This window comes from Oncorhynchus masou, chromosome 14 (assembly GCF_036934945.1).
Source record: "Oncorhynchus masou masou isolate Uvic2021 chromosome 14, UVic_Omas_1.1, whole genome shotgun sequence".
Taxonomy (NCBI): domain Eukaryota; kingdom Metazoa; phylum Chordata; class Actinopteri; order Salmoniformes; family Salmonidae; genus Oncorhynchus; species Oncorhynchus masou.
In genome coordinates, this window is record NC_088225.1 from 9,417,572 (window position 1) to 9,442,178 (window position 24,607).

The 24,607-nt window shown below is 41.1% G+C and overlaps 6 protein-coding genes and 1 pseudogene across 6 annotated transcripts; 3 read left to right on the forward strand and 4 right to left on the reverse strand.

The window, feature by feature from the left end:
- Positions 1 to 1,761: 1,761 nt before the first annotated feature.
- On the reverse strand, positions 1,762 to 2,489 carry LOC135554135 (hemoglobin embryonic subunit alpha-like). Its single transcript, XM_064986211.1, has 3 exons — positions 2,395 to 2,489; positions 2,077 to 2,284; positions 1,762 to 1,890 (listed from the first exon to the last, which is right to left on the reverse strand). Exons 1-3 carry the CDS (start codon positions 2,487 to 2,489, stop codon positions 1,762 to 1,764), a joined length of 432 nt encoding a protein of 143 aa, XP_064842283.1.
- Positions 2,490 to 3,502: 1,013 nt separating this feature from the next.
- Positions 3,503 to 4,680, forward strand: LOC135554134 (hemoglobin subunit beta-like). Its single transcript, XM_064986209.1, has 3 exons — positions 3,503 to 3,867; positions 4,098 to 4,320; positions 4,424 to 4,680. The coding sequence occupies exons 1-3, from the start codon at positions 3,776 to 3,778 to the stop codon at positions 4,550 to 4,552; spliced, it is 444 nt and encodes a 147-aa protein (XP_064842281.1). The 5' UTR covers positions 3,503 to 3,775; the 3' UTR covers positions 4,553 to 4,680.
- A 2,052-nt stretch (positions 4,681 to 6,732) lies between these two features.
- On the reverse strand, positions 6,733 to 7,347 carry LOC135553704 (hemoglobin embryonic subunit alpha-like). The gene is made up of 3 exons (XM_064985657.1): positions 7,253 to 7,347; positions 6,992 to 7,199; positions 6,733 to 6,861 (listed from the first exon to the last, which is right to left on the reverse strand). The coding sequence occupies exons 1-3, from the start codon at positions 7,345 to 7,347 to the stop codon at positions 6,733 to 6,735; spliced, it is 432 nt and encodes a 143-aa protein (XP_064841729.1).
- Positions 7,348 to 9,749: 2,402 nt separating this feature from the next.
- On the forward strand, positions 9,750 to 10,500 carry LOC135553705 (hemoglobin subunit beta-like; annotated as a pseudogene).
- A 3,967-nt stretch (positions 10,501 to 14,467) lies between these two features.
- On the forward strand, positions 14,468 to 15,200 carry LOC135554141 (hemoglobin embryonic subunit alpha-like). Its single transcript, XM_064986222.1, has 3 exons — positions 14,468 to 14,562; positions 14,667 to 14,874; positions 15,072 to 15,200. Exons 1-3 carry the CDS (start codon positions 14,468 to 14,470, stop codon positions 15,198 to 15,200), a joined length of 432 nt encoding a protein of 143 aa, XP_064842294.1.
- A 2,157-nt stretch (positions 15,201 to 17,357) lies between these two features.
- Positions 17,358 to 18,073, reverse strand: LOC135553707 (hemoglobin subunit beta-like). Its single transcript, XM_064985658.1, has 3 exons — positions 17,906 to 18,073; positions 17,574 to 17,796; positions 17,358 to 17,486 (listed from the first exon to the last, which is right to left on the reverse strand). The coding sequence occupies exons 1-3, from the start codon at positions 17,995 to 17,997 to the stop codon at positions 17,358 to 17,360; spliced, it is 444 nt and encodes a 147-aa protein (XP_064841730.1). The 5' UTR covers positions 17,998 to 18,073.
- Positions 18,074 to 19,019: 946 nt separating this feature from the next.
- Positions 19,020 to 22,508, reverse strand: LOC135554140 (hemoglobin embryonic subunit alpha-like). The gene is made up of 3 exons (XM_064986221.1): positions 20,397 to 22,508; positions 19,958 to 20,165; positions 19,020 to 19,577 (listed from the first exon to the last, which is right to left on the reverse strand). Exons 1-3 carry the CDS (start codon positions 20,489 to 20,491, stop codon positions 19,449 to 19,451), a joined length of 432 nt encoding a protein of 143 aa, XP_064842293.1. The 5' UTR covers positions 20,492 to 22,508; the 3' UTR covers positions 19,020 to 19,448.
- Between the last annotated feature and the right edge of the window lie 2,099 nt (positions 22,509 to 24,607).

The following is a 24,607-nucleotide window of genomic DNA, read 5'->3' on the forward strand; positions in this document are numbered from 1 at the left end:
CTGAACAGGCAGTTAACCCACTGTTCCTAGGCCGTCATTGTAAATAAGAATTTGAGAATGGATGCTGACTTCACCGCTGACGTCCGAGGTGCTTTCCAGAAGTTCCTGGCTTTCGTGGTGAGCTCCCTGGGCAAACAGTACCACTAGAACCCCTCCCACCATCAGAGAACCAACAAGCACTGATCATTTGTTTAGAGGCAGATGTTGTTCCTTCTACTAAAGCAAATCAAATCTTCCGCAAATGAATATTTTTTTATCTGTGCCTTATTTTTCTTGCATGAACATCAATATGGTGTCACATATGGTAGACTACTGCATTATGAACTAAGTGTGAATAATGCCACCTTGATAATCAGACATTGATCATGTGCAAAATATACAAATATTTAGCAAATAACTCAAATATTTTCCAATTAACCACACTAACATTTTACATTAGCTGTGCATAAACTAACCAATGCAACTAATAAATACAACCTAACAAATAAATACAATTACAAAAATGATTTCAGGACTGTAATGATAAAACCCTGTTTAAACACACAATCATCTAATTCATAAACGTTCAAGATAACTTTTCATAACAGATCTGGTATTCAATGTTAGGTTCATGTATTATTGTTGCAAGAAATTGTTGAGTGATCGAGAGTTTAAACCTAGACTCCCTAGTTGCTACATTGATTTTGGGAATGAATAATATATACCCATTGATTCTTAAAGAATTGAACTTGTAAATGTCCCCTGAGCTCAGTTAAGCTCTCGTATCTCATCAGAAGCCAACATATAGGCCTAAGTTTGTTTTACTCTTTTACTCTGTTTGCAAATTCAATGTAAACAGACACTGTATAGCCTCAAAACATGGTTAAAACTATCATTTTTGATATCATGGATAGTCAGTCCTTGCATCCATAGCTCTGTCTATGATTTTGAGAGTGGTCACATTTCTCCAGGCCCATCCCTTATCTTTTTACCAAACCAGACAATGACTGCTTTGTTATTGTTTCAAGGATTCGAGCTTTAACCAGATCAACATGAGATACATTTTTTAAATTAATAACAATAAATTAGATTAAACAAAAGTACTCTATAAAATACAAAATACATTTATCAGAGGAAGCTCCTGTCCTTGCCAACTTTGAGTTTAGGAAATTGTATTAATAAATACTATCAATCCATTCATATATATATATATATATATATATATAAATATAGTCGCTCTGGATAAGAGCGTCTGCTAAATGACTTAAATGTAATGTAATGTAAATGTCCTTAATTAGCCTAATTATGTAATATATATTATTTTGTTATATCAAATCGTTCTTTCAATTTTGTTTATGTGGTCCTATGTCAAATGGTTTGTTCAATCTTGTTTATCAATAGCAAGTTCTAAGCGAGCCATTTGATTAATCTATAGGCTACAATTTAAACGTTCCCCTTCTCTGATTTAGTTTTTTCACTTTTTAAACTTTTATTGCTAAATTCTCTGAGGACCGCTTTTAGTGGAATTTTTTTGCATATCGTCTCCATTTTCATTATGAATATCTTTTTGCGTTCCGATGTCTTTCAGACTTGCAAAAAGCAACATATTTAATCATATCAGGTCATGTGCTCTACAACACAACTCATTAAAAACCAATGTAAAGACCAAAAAACGTAATTTTGCGCGTTTGAACATTTAATTATATTTTAGAACAATACAGAGCCGAGCACAGTGCTGATCAATGCTGCAATCCGTCTGGTCTGATGCCTTCTGTCCACATCTTATCGGTACTTCTCAGACAGAGCCCGGCCCACTGCGGCCAGGAACTTGTCCATGGCCACATGAGCCTCGGGGTTGAAATCATTGGGGAACAAGACAGCCAGCACCACCAAGATGTTGTGGGAGAGGATCTACAGGACGAAAGGAATGGACATTATTACGCTACATGTTTTAACAGGCTATTTTATTTCATAATCTATGTTGTCCATTTTACTGTAAAGAGTACCTGATATATTTTAAATGCATTTTAACTATACATTTTGATTTGGTGTCAACGGTATACAAATGATTATAAATAATACTGTGACTGCCCTGACCTTGAAGTTGGCAGGATCGATACGCAGCTGGAAGGCGTGCAGCTCGCTGAGGGCGAGGAGACCTGCGCTGATGTCGTCGATGCTAGCCACGGCTAAACTGATGCCTCCCATGATGGTCCCACCGTGCTTCCTGACTGGGGCAGAGCCGGGGCTCAGGTCCTTCCAGTGGGAGAAGTAGGTTTTGGTCTGGGGGTACACAACCAGCATCCTGCACCGGAAGAAAAATACATGTCGAGAAAGATGGAACGCTAACACCAAAAACAGTATACATTTTTACATCAAAAACAGCTACAAGATTAGCAGCACGACAGCCATTACCTAGACAGAGCATCACAGCCGATGTCTTCAGCCTTGCCGGCCACCTTGGCCCAGAAGGCCTTGACCATTTTCTTGTCCTTAGCGGTGAGACTCATGGTTGTAGTTAAAGACGATGCTGGAGTAGAAGAGGTTCAGTGATGAGCTCTTACAAACGAAGGCTTTTTATATTAGCCGCGAGCCCCACCCAATGCAGACCCACCTCCAAGATAAACAAGATACAACATGCCTTTTGTTAATGTTCAATAGGCACAATCGCTCACAGGTGATTTCATTTATTTGCTTATTTTACTGGACAAAAACACAAGTTGGTGCAATCCTCCATATAAGACGTACAAAGACATGGTTAGCACCTTCTGAGCAACACACAATATCAAACATAAAACACACAGGGTAGAGATGGATAAAAAACATGAAAGAACACATGATTATCACAGTCATTGAAGTCTACGAAGTTATTTAGTATTAGAGATGTGTTTAGTTTTTTTTTAATGCTTCTAGTTTTCACAAGGGAGTCAGTCATTTCAATATTTTATTTCAATACATAATATTTCAATATTGGTTTATATATTTATTTCTCACTCTGGCTTTATGGTATTTACCCATGAAAGAGAGAAGTCTAGTTGTATTGTCAATAGCTAAATTGCCTGTATCATAAGTAAGAAATAGAAGCCTGTATTCAGAAATATGGAACAGTTGACAGTAGAGGTGCATCACCCCAAAATAGATTGGAATAGTGCAATTATACAAATAAATATGAAATGGGTTCGACCTTACTAGCGCAGAATGAACATAGAGGTGAAATATCAATTAATTTGTTTAGAAATGTATTACAAGGATAAAAATGATGTAATATCTTAGTAGGCTATTTAATATATCTTAGTAATATATTAATATCGTAGTTATATCTTACTATTATCTGACTATAGACATACACAGAGAGAGTTGAAAAATGTTTCTCAGACAAAGTAATTAAATCCCCACCAAGTGTAATTAATGTGCAATAGGCATATTACACATGTATTTGCGTGTGTTGAGAATTGTATATTTCCCCACTATTTTGGGCTTATTTTTGTGAATATTTCTAATCATGTTAATGTAACAATTGTTATGTAACCTAATACTTAAATGAATGATTTCATAATGGATTTTAGGACAGTGTATTATTGTCAAATTGCTTTTAAACATATATGGCCAACAGTAAACCCTCACATTATTATCTCAGTAAAATGTGATTCTTGGCTTATACAGCCCACTACCCTGACCCCACCCATAGCTGTCTCTAGGGAGGAGCGTCCCGATCCTTTTAAAAACGCTGCTCAAACTAACACCAAGTGTATATGATTCGTTAGCCTCTGTGAAAGAAACTTCAACAGCCAGCAACATGGTTCAGTGGACAGATTTTGAGCGCGCCACCATCCAGAGCGTCTTCGAGAAGATGGACTACGATGACGTAGGCCCCGCGGCTCTTTCCAGGTAGTGCGTTTAAAACTGTGGTCTACAAATTATTGGAAATAGTCATGTTATTATATTGTTATTATATTAGTATGCGCTTGTTATTATGATTTTCAAGACGAATTCGTATTTGAGACATGCGTGTAATTAACGCGTAATTGACCTCTCCAAATGACACATTGATTTACATAAGATGTGTGTAATGCAGATATCAGGTTTCTGCAATTCTTGACTGTTTATTATTTCTACAGGTGTCTTGTCGTGTACCCCTGGACCCAGAGGTATTTTGGTAACTTCGGAAACCTGTACAACGCCGCTGCCATCCAGGGAAACCCAATGGTCGCCGCTCACGGGAAGACCGTCCTGCACGGTCTGGACCGGGCTGTCAAGAACATGGATGACATCAAGGCCACCTACGCAGAGCTGAGCGTGCTGCACTCCGAGAAACTGCGCGTGGATCCCGACAACTTCCGGGTAAAGTTAAATGTTCTACTTCACACAAGGAACTTGCCTATCTATTAAAATAGTGTGGTAGGATGCGTTTTCTTACATGTCCATTTGCTCCTTTCTTTTGCAGCTGCTGGCTGACTGCCTTACTATTGTCGTTGCTGCGAGAATGGGTGCTGACTTCACCGCTGACGTCCAGGGTGCTTTCCAGAAGTTCCTAGCCATCGTGGTGAGCTCCCTGGGCAAACAGTACCACTAGAGCAAACAGTACCACTAGAACCCCACCACTCAGAGACGGACGACCATCAGAGAACAAACAAGCGCTGATGATTTGTTTAGAGGCACATGTTGTTCCTTCTACTAAAGCAAATAAAATCAGCGAATTAATATTTTTATCTGAGCCTTTTTTTTCATGCCTGAACATCCATATGGTGGCACATATAGCAGATTTATAGGCCTAATATGGTAATATGATTGGCTGTGGGTGTGAATATCGCAAAAACCTTGTTAACCACATATGGATAATGTGCAATATATACAAATATTTAGCAAATAACAACAAAACATGTTTGGCAATGAATAAACTGACATGTTACATTACTGTGCATGAGCGAACCATATAATGAAGACAAACGTGTGTCCAGAGATGCAGCATTGATACATTGAGTCAAATAAGCGCAGAGCTACAATGATAAATTCCTGTTTAATTACACACAATCGTCATTCATAAAGGTTCAACATAACTTTTCAGAACAGATCTGTTATTCAATGTTTGGTTGATGTCTTAGTGTGGCAAGGAATTGCTGAATGGTCGAGAGTTTAACCAGATGAAAATGACATACATTTTCATGTATGAATAATAAAACATCAATTGGTCAATAGAATCCTTTAAAATACAAAATACATTTATCAGAGGCACCTCCTGTCATGGCCAGCTGTGGGACCATCATAACCTTACAAAAACGTGTTCAGACAGGAATCTATTAAAGTCATTAATAAAATATGATTAAATCAATGAATTAATCAACCAATAACCTTAAGAAATTCAACAAGATATACTGTCTGTGTATTTCATTTTACATCATGTATAAATGCAACAAGTAACTTTTCACATTTTATGAAAACTTAACCGCATTTGTTTATAAAAATGCATTAACAATATGTTACAATTATAGCATGATCAGCAAAACCACAAGGTTATGTTTGACATGTTATATACGTTTTTATGTGTATATGAAATTTTAAGTGTATAGGAAATGTTAAGTGTGTAGGAAATGTATATATATATATATAATGAATGGATTTATATTATTTCTTAATTACATTTCCTATACACTTAACATTTTATATATATATATATATATATATATATATATATATATATATATATATATATATATATATATATATATATATATATATATAGTCCTTAATTAGCCTAATTAACCTAATTATCTAATATATATTATTTTTGTATGTCAAATAGTTTTTGTTTATGTGGTCCTATGTCAAATAGTTTGTTCAATATTGTTTATCAGTAGCAAGTTCTCAGCGAGCCGTTTGATTAATCTATAGGCTACTATTTAAACTTGGTTCCCCTTCTCGAATTGTTTCTTTTTACTTTTGAATCTTTTACTGCTAACTTCTCATTAATAATAGACCGACGAATCAATTAATTAATCAACCAATATTGCTAAGAAATTAAACAAGATATACTGTGTATTTCATTTTAAATAGTGTAAAATTCGACATTTTACTGTTGACATTTTATGGAAACTGAACCACATTGGTTAACAAAAAAATAAGTAATATTACGTTACAAATGTAGCATGATCAGCCAATCAAAATCATTAGGCTATGTTTTACGTTTTAGTATTATAGATACTATCTGCTTATAATCTATTCATAATATTTACAAATAATATGTTGGTAGTCTATCAAATCCTTCTTGGATGTTGTTTACAAGCATTTCGCTACACCCGAAATAACATCTGCTAAACATGTGTATGTGACAAATTAACATTTGACTGATTTATTTGTATGTCAAATTGTTTGTTCCATCTTGTTTTTCAATAGCAAGTTCGAAGAGGGCTATTTGATTCATCTATGGGCTACTGCCGGTATTTGTACGTTGAGTTCCTCGTTACCACTTTTATATTTTTAGACTACCTACGAAACCTTTACTGCAAGCTTCTTAGATAACTGCTCATGGACATGCGGCAATGTTTTGCATTTTCTCCGTTTTCTTTATGAATACTTTTTAGCATTTCGTCAAGTCCAGACGCTACAACACGACTAAAAAGCAAAGTACACGACCAAAAAGCAAAGTAAAGACCAGATAAGGTGGTTATGTGCGTTTGAACATTTATTCATAATTTAGAACAAGACAGAGCATTGAGCACATGCTGCCATATGTCTGGTCTGATAATGCCCCGTAGTTTATCTGTACTTTTCGGCCAGAGCCAGGGCCAGTGCGGCCAGAAACTTGTCCACGGACATATGAACCTCTGGGGTGAAGTCAGCGGGGAATAAAATGGCCAGCACCACAAATATGTTGTGGGACATGATCTACAAGAGGAAATAAATGGAAATGAGTTCGTATGCATATTTAATGTAGTTATTTTTTGCCTATGTTTTGTATTGTACTGTAAAACATAGCCGATTGAAATGTAAAAAAAAAATATTATACTGTCCTCACCTTGAAGTTGGCTGGATATATACGCAGCTGGAAGGCATGCAGCTCGCTGAGGGTGAGGAGACCTGTGGTGAGGTCGTCCATCTTGGCCACGGCTTCACCGACGCCTCCCATGATGGTCTTACCATGCTTCCTGACCGGGGCAGAACCGAGGCTCAGGTCCGGCCAGTGGGAGAAGTATGTCATGGTCTGGGGGTACACCACCAGCATTCTGCACGGGAGGAAAAATACATGTCGAGATTTAAGGCTAGCTAATTCCATTACCTAGAAAGAGCATCGCATCCGACGTCCTCAGCCTTGCCGAACACCTTGGCCCAGAAGGCCCCGACCACTGCCTTGTCCTTAGCGGTGAGACTCATTGTTGTCTTTAGAGAGGATGCTGAAGTAAAAGTTCAGCGATGAGCTGTTACAAACGAACGTTTTTATATTAAACAAGCCGCATGACAGACCCCAGACCCACCTCCAAGATGCTTGCCAACTTGAACGTATTCCATTTTTGTTGTTGAAATTGAAGTACTGCCAATTTTCATAGAAAATAATTTGAAACACAAATGACTCGTTTTTAAACGTAAGGTTTAACATGTTCAAGACACATACACATTGAGATGTAACTTTCCCAGGTGCGATGTAACTTCGTTATTTACGAGCCAACTCTTTAAGAGTTTGTTGTTTCCCAAACAAGCACATGGGGAGAATGTTCGCTAAGTGAGTTGATACTGATATATTCCAAAGAAAAACAGCGCTGCTCTTGGATCAGCTTTCTCCCACCTTATCATAAGAATTATTCCACAAGAATACTGACGACGGATCAGCACCTAGAGAGAAATTGCCACCTATGGCTGCAAGTAGGCTATTGAGGAGGTTTATTAGCCTATGCTTTCCCAATAATAATGCACTAAATTACATATTGGGCCCATCATTGCTCACACGTTGTCACACATCATGAAACACATTGAGACAAAAATGACCTAGTGGCAAAATATAACTCAATTGACTGAACATGAAATTGATTTCAATATGATTTCAATAGCCTACATATCTTTCAATGCAGTTATCTCGGTTTTATCCTTCACTTGTTCGTAACAATTGCAAATACTTCGGCAACTTCGTATTTTTTGTCGACTTCCTTCTGCAGTTATCGGCAGTCACAGTCAGACAGATAGCCTAAACATATTGATTATATGTTTAGCTGAGATCGGGAAATAAACTGACCGGGAAGGACAAAAAGCGTCTGGATCACTAGTGTAGATATGCTGTTTTCAAGAGCCACGTTACTGACGAAGGCTCTGGGAAACACCTCGGCTATTAAATATACACCGTAAGAAGGTTCAAACGATTATCTTTTAACGCTAAGAAGGCTCTATAAAACAAGACCCTGCTTAGTCAAATATCTTATTAAGGTATTGGCAGATTAGGTGAAATAAAATAAAATAATATCATTTTACGAATTTACTTGGATAACATAATAGTTATAGAATATGAGTTCATCAGTTTTTTTTTGCTCAAAAGTAGTAGCCGAAGTGAACCAATATAAAAGGAAGTATCTAAAAACGATATCTGAAAATATACTGTACCGTATCCATTCATGTGTTTTCAAAATGATGAAAACGACTTTTCTGACCTCGTCGTTAGGTCTTAAATAAAGTAATACATAGGTTGTGGAGATGAGGATAGGAGGCTCATGACATTGCAGATCTTGAATGACTTACATCAAGATCACTCAATAAACGTATTTCTTTAGTTACTATTTATAGAATGGCTTTTGCGTAAAATTACATAAATGGAGAGAACCTAATTCAATTTAAAATATACTTTGCGACGTATTAAGTATAATTAGTCAAATAAATTATTTCTTATTTTTTTGTCTTTTTTTTTTTTTTTTTTTTTTACTGATGGTGTAGTTATTTATTTGGCCATATTGGGGGACAAGCTTATGGGGCCAACGTATGACAGAGGTTTTGTTTGGTATATGTCTAATTTATTTGATGCGCAATTATCGTGAACACTGGGTTATAATTGGAATAATAATGATGTATTATTTAATATGAGAGAGACTGATTTAGATTGACTAAAGTGAATAAATTGATTTATAATCCTGACCCCGCAATTAATTCATATCAAAAAAATGATTTACTTATCAGTTAATACCATGTTGCCCAATACATTCACGGTAAGTATATGGCTGTTGCCAATAAAAGGGTGTTTCTAATGGCTTATCTGAACAAGGCAACCAATTTGAGCTTTTACGTAGAGGGTGTAACTCATTCAGAACGGCAAGATAAAACGTGAGCCTATACTTCACTGATAAACAGCCCTTTAGCTCGGTCCCTTTCAAGAAAGTCAACTGCTTTCTTTCTACCACATTCTTGTTGTCTACCACATTTTGCAGTGACTGGTGGTAATTTCCAATCGTTGTTATAGTAATTCACGAAGCTAGCACTGAATAATATAAAACGACTGTTAACTACAGTTTACGTCTTGATGGTGCTTGTATAAGGTACTAATAAAACAGCAACATATTGCCGGTGTGAAACTTTTCCATAAGTCGACCTCAGTTGCCGTTTGGAAATGTCGGCAGAACTATGATTATATGGTGTTGGTCGATAAGACCAGCTGGCTGGCAAGGAATGATAGATTACCATTAACATTTTGCGGACCTTTGATGTCGTTTTTGGCACGAGTCCTCCCAGTTTGATTCGCCCCAGTCCCCGACACTGACGGATCTTCTCACAGATCAGAGGACATACACAACACCTTCAACATGGTTGACTGGACTGTTGAAGAGCGGAAGCTCATCATAGAGACCTGGGGCAAAATCAATGTCAAAGTGTTCGGACCCCTTGCTTTGAGATGGTCGGCTTATAATATTGCAAGGAAATAAAATATATTGATAATTTATCATTTTACTTTTCTAGTCTTGTCTTATACGTGTGCGCAATTCTACGGATTCATGAAATTATATTTGATTAGTTTATATTATGTATGTTATAATGTAATTTGTATTTTCCATGTGTCTTACTGTATATCCATGGACTCAGAGGTACTTTGGAACCTTTGGAGACATAAACAGCCTAGTGGCTTTCATGGGCAATAAACAAGTTGTCAACCATGGCATCACCGTGCTGAACGGCCTCGTGTGAGCGGTGCAGAATATGGATGACATCAACACCTACGTCGAGCTGAGCGTTCTGCACTCTGAGAGACTTCATGTGGATCCCGACAACTTCAGGGTAAGATTTTGGTGTTGAAAAGACGTGTAAATATGAGTACCAATGGACGTGCCTAAAACAAATTAACAATATATTTTTCCTCATTGATTTACATCCAAGAGAATACTGCTGTTGCAAATAAATGACTAACCGTTCTTCGTTTCCTTTTCCCAACTGCTGGGCGACTGCCTCACCATTGTTTTGGCCTGCCAGATGGGGCGCGGCTTCACGCCGGACGTCCAAGCGGCCTGGCAGAAGTTCCTGACCGTGGTCGTCTCTGCGCTGGGCAGACAGTACTACTAAAGACATGTTCTATTATAGAAGACAGTTTGTATGAATAATAAAATATATTGTTAAACACACATCCATGCTCTTCACTTTATTCTGTTTGATGGGCAGTAAAATAGGGGTTATTACAAAATGTAGCCTTGCCTAGTTTAACTCTTATGTCGTTGCCTAAGTGAGATTGCCCAGGTTAACTTTTTCTTGCCTCAGGTAGGCGGAATTTGCATATAGAGTATCAGTCAAATGTTTGGACACACCTACTCATTCAAGGGTTTTACTTTAAAACAATTATTTTCTACATCAAAACTATGAATTAACACACATGGAATCATGTAGTAACAAAAAAGTGTTAAACAAATCAAAATATATTTGAGATTTTAGATTATTCAAAGAGCCACTGTCTGCCTTGATGACAGGTTTCAACACTCTTGGCATTCTCTCAACCAGCTTCACCTGGAATGCTTTTCCAACAGTCTTGAAGGAGTTCCCACATTTGCTGAGCACTTGTTGGCTGCTTTTCCTTCACTCTGCGATCCAACTCATCCCAAATCATCTCAATTGGGTAGAGGTCGGGGGATTGTGGATGCCAAGTCATCTGATGCAGCACTCCATCACTCTCCTTCTTGGTCAAATAGCCCATACACCTATCTTTGACGCTGGGGTCACGAGAGAGAGAGATTTAGTAAAATATCACATGCAGCAACAAATTCTTATCAACGGAATTGTAATGGCGTTCTTCGTTTGTCGCAAGAGAGTCGGACCGAAATGCAGCGTGTTGGTTATTCATGTTTTTTAATGAAACAAATAACGAATACAAGAAAATACTGAGACAAATACAAAACAACAAAACGGAACGTGAAACCTATTACAGCCTATCTGGTGAACACTACACAGAGACAGGAACAATCACCCACGAAATACAAAGTGAAACCCAGGCTACCTAAATACGGTTCCCAATCAGATACAACGAGAATCACCTGACTCTGATTGAGAACCGCCTCAGGCAGCCAAACCTATGCAACACCCCTACTCAGCCACAATCCCAATAACTAAAAAACCCCACTACGAAATACAACAACATAAACCCATGTCACACCCTGGCCTGACTAACTAATTAACGAAAACACAAAATACTAAGACCAAGGCGTGACAGGAATAATCAATATATTGATCAGTATTGTGTTATTATACTAATTATATCAAAACAGTCCTTGTTTTCTAATACACTATCGTAGGAAAATTAAGGTAGTCTATCATGTTGCCCAGGTTAACTGTTACCTGCCTCATGTAGGTGCAATTTGCATATAGAGTATCAGGCAAAAGTTTGGACACACCAACTCATTCAAGGGTTTTTCTATATTTTCTACATTGTAGAATAATAGTTAGGACATCACAACTATGAAATAACACATACTGAATCATGTAGTAACCAAAAAAGTGTTAACCAAATCAAAATATATTTGATATTTGAGATATTTGTTGAAAAACAAATGGTAGTCCCACTAAACGCAAAACAGATGGGATGGAGTATCGCTGCAGAATGTTGTAGTAGCCATGCTGGTTAGGCGTGCCTTGAATTCTCAATAAATCACTGACAGTGTCATCAGCCAAGCACCCCCACACCATCACACCTCCTCCTCCATGCTTCACGGTGGGAACCACAGATGTAGAGATCATGCGTTCACCTGCTCTGCGTCTCACAAAGACATAGTGGTTGGAACCAAAAATCTCAAATTTTGACTCACCAGACCAAAGGACAGGTTTCCACAGTCTAATGTCTATTGCTCGTGTTTCTTGGCCCAATCATGTCTCCTCTTCCTATTGGTCTCCTTTAGTAATGGTTTCTTTGCAGCAATTCAACCATGAAGCTCTGAGTCACGCAATGTCTTCTGAACAGTTGAGATGTCTGTTGATTTGTTTAACACTTTTTTGGTTACTACATGATTCCATTTGTTATTTCATAGTTTTGATGTCTTCACTATTATTCTACAAATGTCACGCCCTGATCTGTTCCACCTGTCATTGTTATTGTCTCCACCCCCTCCAGGTGTTGCTTATTTTCACCAGTGTATTTATCCCTGTGTTTCCTGTCTCTCTGTGCCAGTTCATCTAGTATGTTTTCAAGCCAACCAGCGTGTTTTTCCCCCATGCTCCTGTTTTCTATTCTCTTTTTCTAGTCTTCCCGGTTTTAACCTTTGCCTGTTTGTTTCTGGACTCCGTACCCACCCGCCTGACCCTCTGCTTGCCCTGACATCGAGCCTGTCTGCAACTTTGTACCTCTTGGACTCAGAATCTGGTTTTGACATTTTTCCTGTCCACGACCATTCTCTTGACTACTCCTTTTGGATATAAATAAACTACAAAGACTCTAACCATCTGCCTCCTGTGTCTGCATCTGGGTCTCGCCTTGTGCCCTTATAACAACTTTTAAAAAATGAAGAAAAACCCTGGAATCAGATGGTGTGTCCAAACCTTTTACTGGCACTGTAGCTGAACGTTGGCATTCCAAATGGGTTTGAAGAGCAACGTGCTTAACGTTCGGAAAAGCACCTGAATTACGCAACGGCACTATTTAAACAAGACGAGTCAAGAGGACTTCAACGTTATTATAACACATCGTTACAACACGTTAGGAAGTGTGTAGTTTAATCATAAGGCATGGTGCTGGATCCATGCAAACCCTGTAAGTAGGCCTATAATGTTTTCAATAGAAATGCAGATATAGGCTATTTTACTAGTTTCAATTAGTGACGATAATAAGCTAATCGCGTTATGCTATGAGATAGGAAATAAAAAGGGTACAAAAATAATGTGAACATAATAATCATTGGCTCACCTTTCCTCTATCTCTGTGGTCGAGAGAAGTGGAGGTACCAAGGTTAGAGTAGCCTTCACAGTAGTTTCACCAGCGCCACCTTTTGAAAAGCAAGTGAGATATACTTAACTTATACATGTATCATACAGGGTGTATTAGCTTACCCAAACAATCAATATTCTTCTTGACAAAACGTATTACTCCGATTTTATCCACGCACCTGACAAACGGTGACATGCTCTCTATAAGCTGCTGCTACGACATCAGGATAGATATTGGTGAACAAAGCCTACGCAGGATATACTCTCATGCAAAGGACACACGTATGCATTTACCTATTTTTAGGGAAATCTGAGTGACATCGCACGACGTGGTAAGGATTATAGAGGTTCAGCAGCATGTGAATTGAACAATAGACCTGGCCTATCCATAACAATTGACCTACTGAGAAAATGTATAGCAATCAACCTTCAACACACCTCACCGGAAGGCGTGCACTGTTGCAGAGATAAGACAGCAATCTTGGCACTCAACCGTTGCCAACGAGATATCCCTCAACATTTGTTTGGTACCACCCTTGACAAAACAGGGTGAGATTAATGAGAAATACCGTCTATAATGACTTTGGTCATTGTAGTCGGCATATTTACTGAATTAATTAAGTAATTAATGTATTATCCAATTAATTAATTCATGATTACATCAACGAATTAATCAATGAATGTGTCAATAAAACAAATGAACGCCTAAATAGCCCAAAAATATGAATCAGACAAATTCCAAAGACCATTCCATGTGCATAAAACGTCCAGCTGACAGTATTCATTATATTATAGGAAGTATAAAAGACACTGTTGCATCTTGCATAATGTAGCCTTTAGATTCATAACCATTTGAAGCATGATTCTTCCGTTTTTCAGCACTATCGTCATAACACTTACACATACTGTATATCCGTGCGTAAACATTTGTGATTGATCACAATGAAATAGCAATATATTGTTGATTATCAATATACTAATGGTTATCACCAAACTCTACATTGTGTACATCCAATGACTTCCAGTTGAAGGTGGAGCTAAGCCAAAGAGATCTTTACAGACCATATAAATACTCCCAGTGTCCACTCTTATGACACCAGTAGTATCTTACGTCATAGAAACCGCTAGAATGAGTCTCACAGCCAAGGACAAAAAGATCGTGACAGCCTTTTTTGGAAAGGTGTCTGGCAAAGCAGAGGATATCGGAAATGAGGCTCTTTCTAGGTAACGACATCATTATATATTGAACGGAGTGTTTTGTAACAGAGTTATGCGGTGCATTTACGCACGTTAAATCATAATACATCATCACATGTTTTTATTTCCAGGACCCTGGTGGTGTACCCCCAGACCAAGACGTACTTCTCCCACTGGACGGACCTGAGCCCCGGCTCTGCTCCCGTCAAGAAGCACGGTCTGACCGTCATGGGAGGCGTCCTGGATGCCGTGACCAAGATTGACGACCTGACCGGTGGTCTTCTGACCCTCAGCGAGCTGCACGCCTTCACCCTGCGTGTGGATCCCGCCAACTTCAAGGTGACTAAATAACTTACTGAATCAATTAAACGATTCACCCTTCCTCAATTATATCAGAGTGGCGACCGTGTCCAAATTTGAGCCCTATGTTTGTATTTTGTGAAGGTTCCAATTGAGTCTTCAGAAACACTATCTTTCGCTTATGGACTATGCCTAAAGGCTTGATAATAATAACTATATTCCCGCTTCATCTACAGATCATCAACCACAATATTCTGGTGGTGCTCGCCATGATGTTCCCTGCTGACTTTACCCCGGAGGTACACGTGTCTGTGGACAAGTTCCTCGCCAAGTTGGCCCTGGCGCTTTCCGAGAAGTATCGTTAAAAGGCGAGAAGATAAATCCTCGCGGTTTTCTGTGTTGATCATAAATGTGCACGTGTTGTATGATATGAATCATGGAATAAAAATACCGTCATCAACAACTGTTTATCTTGATCGTTTTTATTTAAAGGGAAAGCGGATTTTGCAATGTAATTAATTGTGTGGCGAAAACAGCCAGGCTTGGCATTATGCATCAATTAAACATGACACAAAGGAACAGGTTTGGAGAGCCCTGTTATAACATGCGTCTTCCAATTGCAACGTTTGCTTTTGCCCACACATGTTGTCTCGAGAACATTTTTTATTTATAATACCCTCAAACACCAAATCAGGCATACCTAATTTCAAAATAGGCCATCATCACTGTCAATCGTGAATGAGAGTTATTCATGTTTTACCGGCGAAACTGCATGTGCATTCAAATAACTTGATAGATCTATATCAGTTTCATGGGAATAGTCTATGCATTTCGATCTTGTGGAATGACTGTTCAGAGCAGATGGTGTTAACAGACTAGTAGCCTTTCTTGTATTTTGTTTCAATCTAAGCATCTATCCTGTTGAGTTTTGGCGCACGATACTTTTTTAAATTTTGTTTTATTTACAAACCATTCTAAAATTTTATTAGAGACGATGAGGTGTTTTGGTGCAACAGTAACATTAGCCTATCGGCCTATTATGCTATGCTATTATATTCGGTTCTGTTATGTAAACTAAAAAGTAATCGTTATGTGATCTTACGAGACATTGATTCAGCTTTGATCTAACTTTACTAAACGAGCACCATTGTGAGAAGGGATTATCTTCTATTAGTAATAATAATAATAAGTGATGAGTTAGACTATTAGTCATAGGCGACAGGTCTTGATGAGTGTTATTGTAAACGATTGGAGTGCCCTTCATGGTTCCAAAATGACAGCGCAAAATACACTTTGGATTTGATTAGCTTGAACACATGGTTACAATATACACTATTACAGAATAAAATATAACATAGGGGTAAATAATCAATTCATATCATTTATTTGCAAAGATTTAATCAATAAATCAATTGATCAAATAGTGATCATAAATCATTACTATGTAGAATTGCAGGAAATTCGTTTTAAAACAGCCATAAAATCATGCTTTTGGTGTAGTGTATTTATGCATCTCAATAAACTATAATCTAAATGCATTATTACTTCCAACTTGGCCCAATATACATTTCAATTTCCCCAATACGAGATAGCCTACCAAGCTAGAACATTTAACCTTTATTTAACTAGGCAAGTCAGTTAATAACAAATTATTATTTTACAATAACGGCCCACACCGGCCAAACCCTCCCCAAACCCGGCCGACGCTGGGCAAATTGTGCGCCACCCTATGCCCTGTGTCTAAACCGATAACCAATACAGGCTAAATATCTTAAGCAGGGCTACGGCAACTTGCAGGGAGGGTCAGGCTCCTGGACTTTGTGATGGCCACTCTGGTTTGGGTGTCCTCGACATTGCTGTGACCAAGTGTTCACATATCGTTCTGGGTTCTCATGCGCAATAGCAGGTCGGATGGAGTTTTATGAACATCAATGCAGACACAGTTCATTTAGATTTGATGTTATATACGTTCTGAAGCTCTTAACTTCTCATGCCTTCAACCGGCCTCCCCAGTTTACACATGTAGCCTACAGGTCTTCATCATTAGCCAGAGAGAGGACATGGAAGAAACATCCATTTACATACCTCTAGGCTGCTGTAGCCTACATATTTATTGGGTTTGTCATTCTAACGCTATTTATGGAATTTAGCCCTCATGTGTGTTGTCACAGTTCATATGTATGAAATGTTATTTTAGGACAATATTTGTGCTTTAGGTTGGACAGAAAAATGGGTGCTTTGGAGGCGTACCAGTTGAAATAAGCTGCACAATTTATAGACTTACGTAAACCACAAAAAAAAGATCTAGTCCTTGACGTGGACCTTTCATTTGTTTAAAATATATGTTAATGTGTTAATGTAGGCCATACATGTTGACATACGAACACATAATGAAAGCGATGACAAATATGTTTTCGATTTAGCACTTTATTTTTCCTTCAGAATCGATACATCTGTTTTGAGACATGCAATGAAGGGCGCCGGATGCTGCTCTGTTTATGTTGACGCAGGCAACGAACGCTCTAGTAGTACTGTCTGCACAGGGAGCACACCACGATGGCTAGGAACTTCTGGAAGGCACCCTGGACGTCAGCGGTGAAGTCAGCACCCATTCTCGCAGCAACGACAATAGTAAGGCAGTCAGCCAGCAGCTGCAAAAGAAAGGAACAAATGGACATGTAAGAAAACGCATCCTACCACACTAAGTGCCTTGTGTGAAGTAAAACATTTCACTTTACCCGGAAGTTGTCGGGATCCACGCGCAATTTCTCGGAGTGCAGCACGCTCAGCTCTGTGAAGGTGGCCTTGATGTTATCCATGTTCTTGACAGCCAGGACCATTCCTTGCAGGACCGTCTTTCCGTGAGCCGCGACCTTGGGGTTTCCCTGGATGGCAGCGGCGTTGGAGAGGTTTCCGAAGTTACCAAAATACCTCTGGGTCCAGGGGTACACGATCAGACACCTGTAAGTGAATAAGGGAATTATGAGTGACTACATTAATCATATAATATGCACGAGGTTCATTGTATATGTAGGCCTATTTTCAAGTAGGTATGAAAAAGAGCAAAGACCTGGAAAGAGCAGCGGGGCCCACGTCATCGTAGTCCATCTTCCCGAAGATGCTCTGGATTGTTTGGCGCTCGAAGTCTGTCCACTGAACCATATTGACGTTTGGGTAGGTATCACTCAATATGATATGTACTGTTCATGCTACTGAAGAGACAGCTTATATACGCGTTTTGTCTCCACACCAAAAGCCAACTATTGGTTTAGCGGTTTTGAGTGGGCTGGGTTAACAATGTTTTGTAGAAATGCATTGCAGTACCACGCCAGCCCATTCATAGCCCACTGTAAATTACAACGACCGAAAGGAACAAATCACCAAGACAGGGACGATAGTTCTCATGTGCCTTTTATGCTCATTCATTAATGACCATCATTATTTATTACCAATTCATATTTGAAATTATTTAAGTGGCGTTGGTGGAAATGCGAACAGTTTAATGTCCTGTAACTGCCGATATGATGTATAGACAAATAATTCATACTTTTGTTTTCAATAAGTCAAATTAAGAAAAAGTTCTGCCAAAAGCCGATAAAGAAAATATGTTTGCCTGCCTTTTATTTTATTTCATTTAGGCCTAATAAAACATTTATTATTATTAATTTATTTTTGTAATAATTTATTTTCCTTCCATTAATCTACATGTTATGATGATAAAGTATGTTGTCATTCACAATACATGTATTTATTATGGTCTTTTATTGAATAATATGACAATTACGATATCAATATGTGTGTGCCTATGTTTTTTCAAGCAAGTGCAAGTTTGAGCAATTATTTAAATAATGATTGTTGTATAATATTAAATGGTGCAAACTAACCTATATCTATCTATAAATGACCTATTGTAGTTATCTTTATGAGAGCTGCGCCATTCTCATGTAAAGTTTGGGTGAGAAATCTAATCCAAGACCAGTGCTTCTGGCTTATTGATTATTAGACCAGTGCTTCTGGCTTATTGATTATTTAATGAAATAATAACCTGGTCTAAATACTGGTAATGTAGGCCCCCAGAAGACAAACAGTAATGACTTATATCATATAAGGATGTAAGGTCATATGATTTCTTTCACCTTTATTTAACCAGGTAGGCCATTTACAACGACCTGGCCAAGATAAAGAAAAGCAAAGCAGTCCGACAAAAACAACAACACAGAGTTACACATAAACAAACGTACAGTCATAATGATTGTGATGTAATAATGGTAGCCTAATAATGATAATAATGATCATAATAATGATAATGAAGGTGGTGGTTACCTATCACTACAATAATTGTTATTACTATTAATGGCATTGTGGACCCACAGTGGAGTAGTGGAAGTTTCAACTTTGTGGATAGTGGATATATTTGTGTAATCATTTCACAATCAATAATCTAGGTCTATCAATTAAATAAATAAGTAGCTAAACATTAAAAAACCTATAGCCTACGATTAATCACCAAGGACAACAACGTTTCAGATTCGATCGGTAGGATTCATTTATTGCATCTTTTCATTTAAATTGGCACTCTACAAAGATTGTCAAGTGGAATTCTGGCTCATTGCCTAACGGTACTTCTCAGACAGAGCCAGGGCCAACTGAGCCAGAAACTTGTCAGTGGCCACGTGCACCTCAGGGGTGAAGTCATCAGGGAACATCATGGCCAGCGTCACCAGCATGTTGTGGTTGAAGATCTGGGGATGTGAAGGGAGAGCAGAAACATTGTTAGAAGCATATTTCACGAGTATGTTTCTGAAGATTTAAATCCATACATTAAGCTATTACAGTGTTCTGGGGCGGCAGGGTAGCCTAGTGGTTAGAGCGTTGGACTAGTAACCGAAAGGTTGCAAGTTTGAATCCCTGAGCTGACAACGTAGAAATCTGTCGTTCTGCCCCTGAACAGGCAGTTAACCCACTGTTCCTAGGGCGTCATTGAAAATAATAATTTGTTCTTAACTGACTTGCCTGGTTAAATAAAGGTAAAATAAAAAAGTATTCAATTCAACGGTTGCTAATGGAAAAAAGCTACTAGTGAGAAAGAAAACAAGTACATTTTTAAAAACGATTTACTAACCTTGAAGTTGGCAGGATCCACTCTCAACATGAAGGCGTGCAACTCGCTGAGGGTAAGAAGACCAGCATTAAGGTCGTCAATCTTCTCAATGGCACCCAGGACGCCTCCCATGACTGTCCCACCGTGCTTCCTAACCGGGGCAGAGCCGGGGCTCAGGTCCTTCCAATGGGAGAAATATGTCTTGGTCTGGGGGTACACCACCAGCGTCCTGGGAGGTTGAAAACATACGTCGGTTATGCGTGGCATGTTTATCGATGTACTATACGACCCCACTCTTAACTTGATATGAATTGGAAAAAGAGAGTTCCATTTACGCGCGAGTACCATTTTTTCGCACGTGTATGGTAAGGAGTTTTCAACCTTTCACAAGTTATTTAAAGGACTTAAATAATTGTAGTGATCAATTACTTGTAGTAAATAATTCAATAATTGTAACTACCTGGAAAGTGCCTCGTTGCCAACATCCTCTGCTCTGCCGGCAACCTTGCCAAAAAAGGCCTTGACAATTGCCTTGTCCTTAGCGGAGAGACTCATTGTTGCTTCAACTTCTTGACTTGCTGCCAACCAACTCAATAGAGTTCACTGTTTCGGGGCTCTTTTTATGTATTGTCTGATCTGCCCAAGCACAACGCTGCTGCACAAAAACCACCTCCAAAAGAGACCCGTTGGTTATCTCTTATCATAGCGCGTCATCTTAGTTGTTGACAACTCATGGCACACAGCCAAGTATAGATAAAATAAGTCATGGGCGCATGGCAGGGTTATTCAGCCGTTATTTTCTTCTTTCTTTTAGTAGATTTCTTATTTTTGCTTTAATTTGAATGTTATGAATATCGCTGGCAAAAAAACATAATAAACTAATTTTGAATGACACACCGACAGTAGGAAAGATGAGCATATCTTCTTTTTAACGATGTCAACTTTATTTCTCAACTCCGAACATTAAGCCAAACAACACTCACTGGTCTATCTGACCTATTGCTTTGAAAAAGGACCCGCTAATAGGCTAGTGCTGCACGTGCTGCTGGCTGATGTTAATCTTTCTTGACTTGGACATTCATTTTTGCCAACCTTTGTTTATCGAGCTAAACAGCTGCTTTTAGTGAAAATGTGTTTGGAGTTTACACTTCCTCTTCCACCTCATTCCTAAATCATGGGTATTAATATGGAGTTGGTTCCCCCTTTGCTGCTATAACAGCCTCCACTCTTCTGGGAAGGCTTTCCACTAGATGTAGGAACATTGCTGTGGGGACTTGCTTCCATTCAGACACAAGAGCATTAGTGAGGTCGGGCACTGATTTGGGCTATAAGGTCCGGCTTGCAGTCGGCATTTCAATTAATCCCATAGGTGTTCAATAGGGTTGAGGTCAAGGCTCTGTGCAGGCCAGTCAAGTTCTTCCACACCAATCTCGATAAATCATTTCTGTGTGGACCTCACTTTGTGCATGGGGACAATATCATACTGAAACAGATAAGGGCCTTCCCCAAACTGTTTCCCCAATGTTGGAAGCACATAATTGTCTAGAAGGACATTGTATGTTGTAGCGCTAGGATTTCCCTTCACTGGAACTAAGGGGCCTAGCCCAAACCATGAAAAACAGCCCCAGACCATTATTCCTCCTTCGCCAAACTTTACAGTTTATGCATTGGGACAGGTAGTGTTCTCCTGGCATCTGCCAAACCAAAATTAGTCTGACGGACTGCCAGATGGTGAAGTGTGATTCATCACTCCAGAGAATGTGTTTCTGCTGCTCCAGAGTCTGCAAGCTTTACACCACTCCAGCCGAAGCTTGGCATTGTGCATGGTGATCTTAGACTTGTATGCGGCTGCTCGGCCATGGAAACCCATTTCATGAAACTCCTGACGAATAGTTATTGTGCTGACATTGCTTCCAGAGTGTCACGGCTTCCGTCCGTAGAAGGAGAGGCGGACCAAAATGCAGCATGGTTGTTATTCATTTTACTTTAATAAAGAAACTGTACACGAATAAACTAACAAAACAACAAACGTGCGAAAATCTAAAACAGTCCTATCTGGTGCAAAACACAGAGACAGGAACAATCACCCACAAACACACAGTGAAACACAGGATACCTAAATATGGTTCCAAATCAGAGACAGTGACTAACACCTGCATCTGATTGAGAACCATATCAGGCCAGACATAGAAATAGACAAACAAGACATCCAACATAGAATGCCCACTCAGATCACACCCTGACCAACCAAAACATAGAAACATACAAAGTAAACTGTAGTCAGGGTGTGACAGTACCCCCCCCCCCCAAGGTGTGGACTCCGGCCGCAAAACCTGAACCTATCGGGGAGGGTCTGGGTGGGCATCTGTCCGCAGTGGCGGCTCTGGTGCTGGACGTGGCCCTCACTTCACCGTAGTCTTCATCCACCTTGTCCGCTTCTGTGACCTCCTAGCCACGACAACCCTACTTAATAACACGGGACAGAGGGGCAGCTCGGGACAGAGGGGCAGCTCGGGACAGAGGGGCTCTTCAGACTCCGGCAGCAGCGCCGGACAGGCGGGAGACTCCGGCAGCAGCGCCGGACAGGCGGGAGACTCCGGCAGCAGCGCCGGACAGGCGGGAGACTCCGGCAGCAGCGCCGGACAGGCGGGAGACTCCGGCAGCAGCGCCGGACAGGCGGGAGACTCCGGCAGCAGCGCCGGACAGGCGGGAGACTCCGGCAGCAGCGCCGGACAGGCGGGAGACTCCGGCAGCAGCGCCGGACAGGCGGGAGACTCCGGCAGCAGCGCCGGACAGGCGGGAGACTCCGGCAGCACAGGGGAGGAGGAAGGCTCTGGCAGATCCTGGCTGACTGGCGGATCTGGAAGATTCTGGCTGACTGGCGGATCTGGAAGAGTCTGGCTGACTGGCGGATCCGGAAGAGTCTGGCAGACTGGCAGATCTGGAAGGGTCTGGCTGACTGACTGTTCCGGAAGAGTCTGGCTGACTGGCAGATCTGGAAGAGTCTGGCTGACTGGCAGATCTGGAAGAGTCTGGCTGACTGGCAGATCTGAAAGAGTCTGGCTGACTGGCAGATCTGGAAGAGTCTGGCTGACTGGCGGATCTGGAAGAGTCTAGCGGATCTGGAAGAGTCTGGCTGACTGGCGGATCTGGAAGAGTCTGGCTGACTGGCGGATCTGAAAGAGTCTGGCTGACTGGCGGATCTGGAAGAGTCTGGCTGACTGGCGGATCTGGAAGAGTCTGGCTGACTGGCGGATCTGGAAGAGTCTGGCTGACTGGCGGATCTGGAAGAGTCTGGCTGACTGGCGGATCTGGAAGAGTCTGGCTGACTGGCGGATCTGGAAGAGTCTGGCTGACTGGCGGATCTGGAAGAGTCTGGCTGACTGGCGGATCTGGAAGAGTCTGGCTGACTGGCGGATCTGGAAGAGTCTGGCTGACTGGCGGATCTGGAAGAGTCTGGCTGACTGGCGGATCTGGAAGAGTCTGGCTGACTGGCGGATCTGGAAGAGTCTGGCTGACTGGCGGATCTGGAAGAGTCTGGCTGACTGGCGGATCTGGAAGAGTCTGGCTGACTGGCGGATCTGGAAGAGTCTGGCTGACTGGCGGATCTGGAAGTGTCTGGCTGACTGGCGGATCTGGAAGTGTCTGGCTGACTGGCGGATCCTGGCTGACTGGCGGATCTGGAAGAGTCTGGCTGACTGGCGGATCTGGAAGAGTCTGGCTGACTGGCGGATCTGGAAGAGTCTGGCTGACTGGCGGATCTGGAAGAGTCTGGCTGACTGGCGGATCTGGAAGAGTCTGGCTGACTGGCGGATCTGGAAGAGTCTGGCTGACTGGCGGATCTGGAAGAGTCTGGCTGACTGATGGATCCTGGCTGACTGGCGGATCTGGAAGAGTCTGGCTGACTGGCGGATCCTGGCAGACTGACGGCTCTGGCTGCTCCATGCAGACTGGCAGCTCTGGCGGCTTCTTGCAGCCTGACAGCTCCTTGCAGACTGGCAGCTCCTTGCAGACTGGTATCTCTGGCTGCTCCATGCAGACTGGCAGCTCCGGCTGCTCCATGCAGACTGGCAGCTCCGGCTGCTCCATGCAGACTGGCAGCTCTGGCTGCTCCATGCAGGCCGGCAGCTCTGGCTGCTCCATGCAGGCCGGCAGCTCTGGCTGCTCCATGCAGGCCGGCAGCTCTGGCTGCTCCATGCAGGCTGGCAGCTCTGGCTGCTCCATGCAGGCTGGCAGCTCTGGCTGCTCCATGCAGGCTGGCAGCTCTGGCTGCTCCATGCAGGCTGGCAGCTCTGGCTGCACTAAATAGGCAGGAGACTCCAGCAATGCAGGAGAGGAGGAAGGCTCTGGCTGCGCTGAACAGGCGGGAGACTCCGGCAACGCAGGAGAGGAGGAAGGCTCCGGCAGCGCTGGAGAGGCGAGGCGCACTGTAGGCTTGATGCGTGGTGCTGGCACTGGTGGTACTGGGCCGAGGACACGCACAGGAAGCCTGGTGCGGGGAGCTGCCACCGGAGGACTGGTGTGTGGAGGTGGTACTGGGTAGATCGGACCGTGCAGGCACACTGGAGCTCTTGAGCACCGAGCCTGCCCAACCTTACCTGGTTGAATACTCCCGGTCGCTTCATGGCATTTGGCTCGACGCTCAATCAAGCCCAGCCGATACGCAGAGCT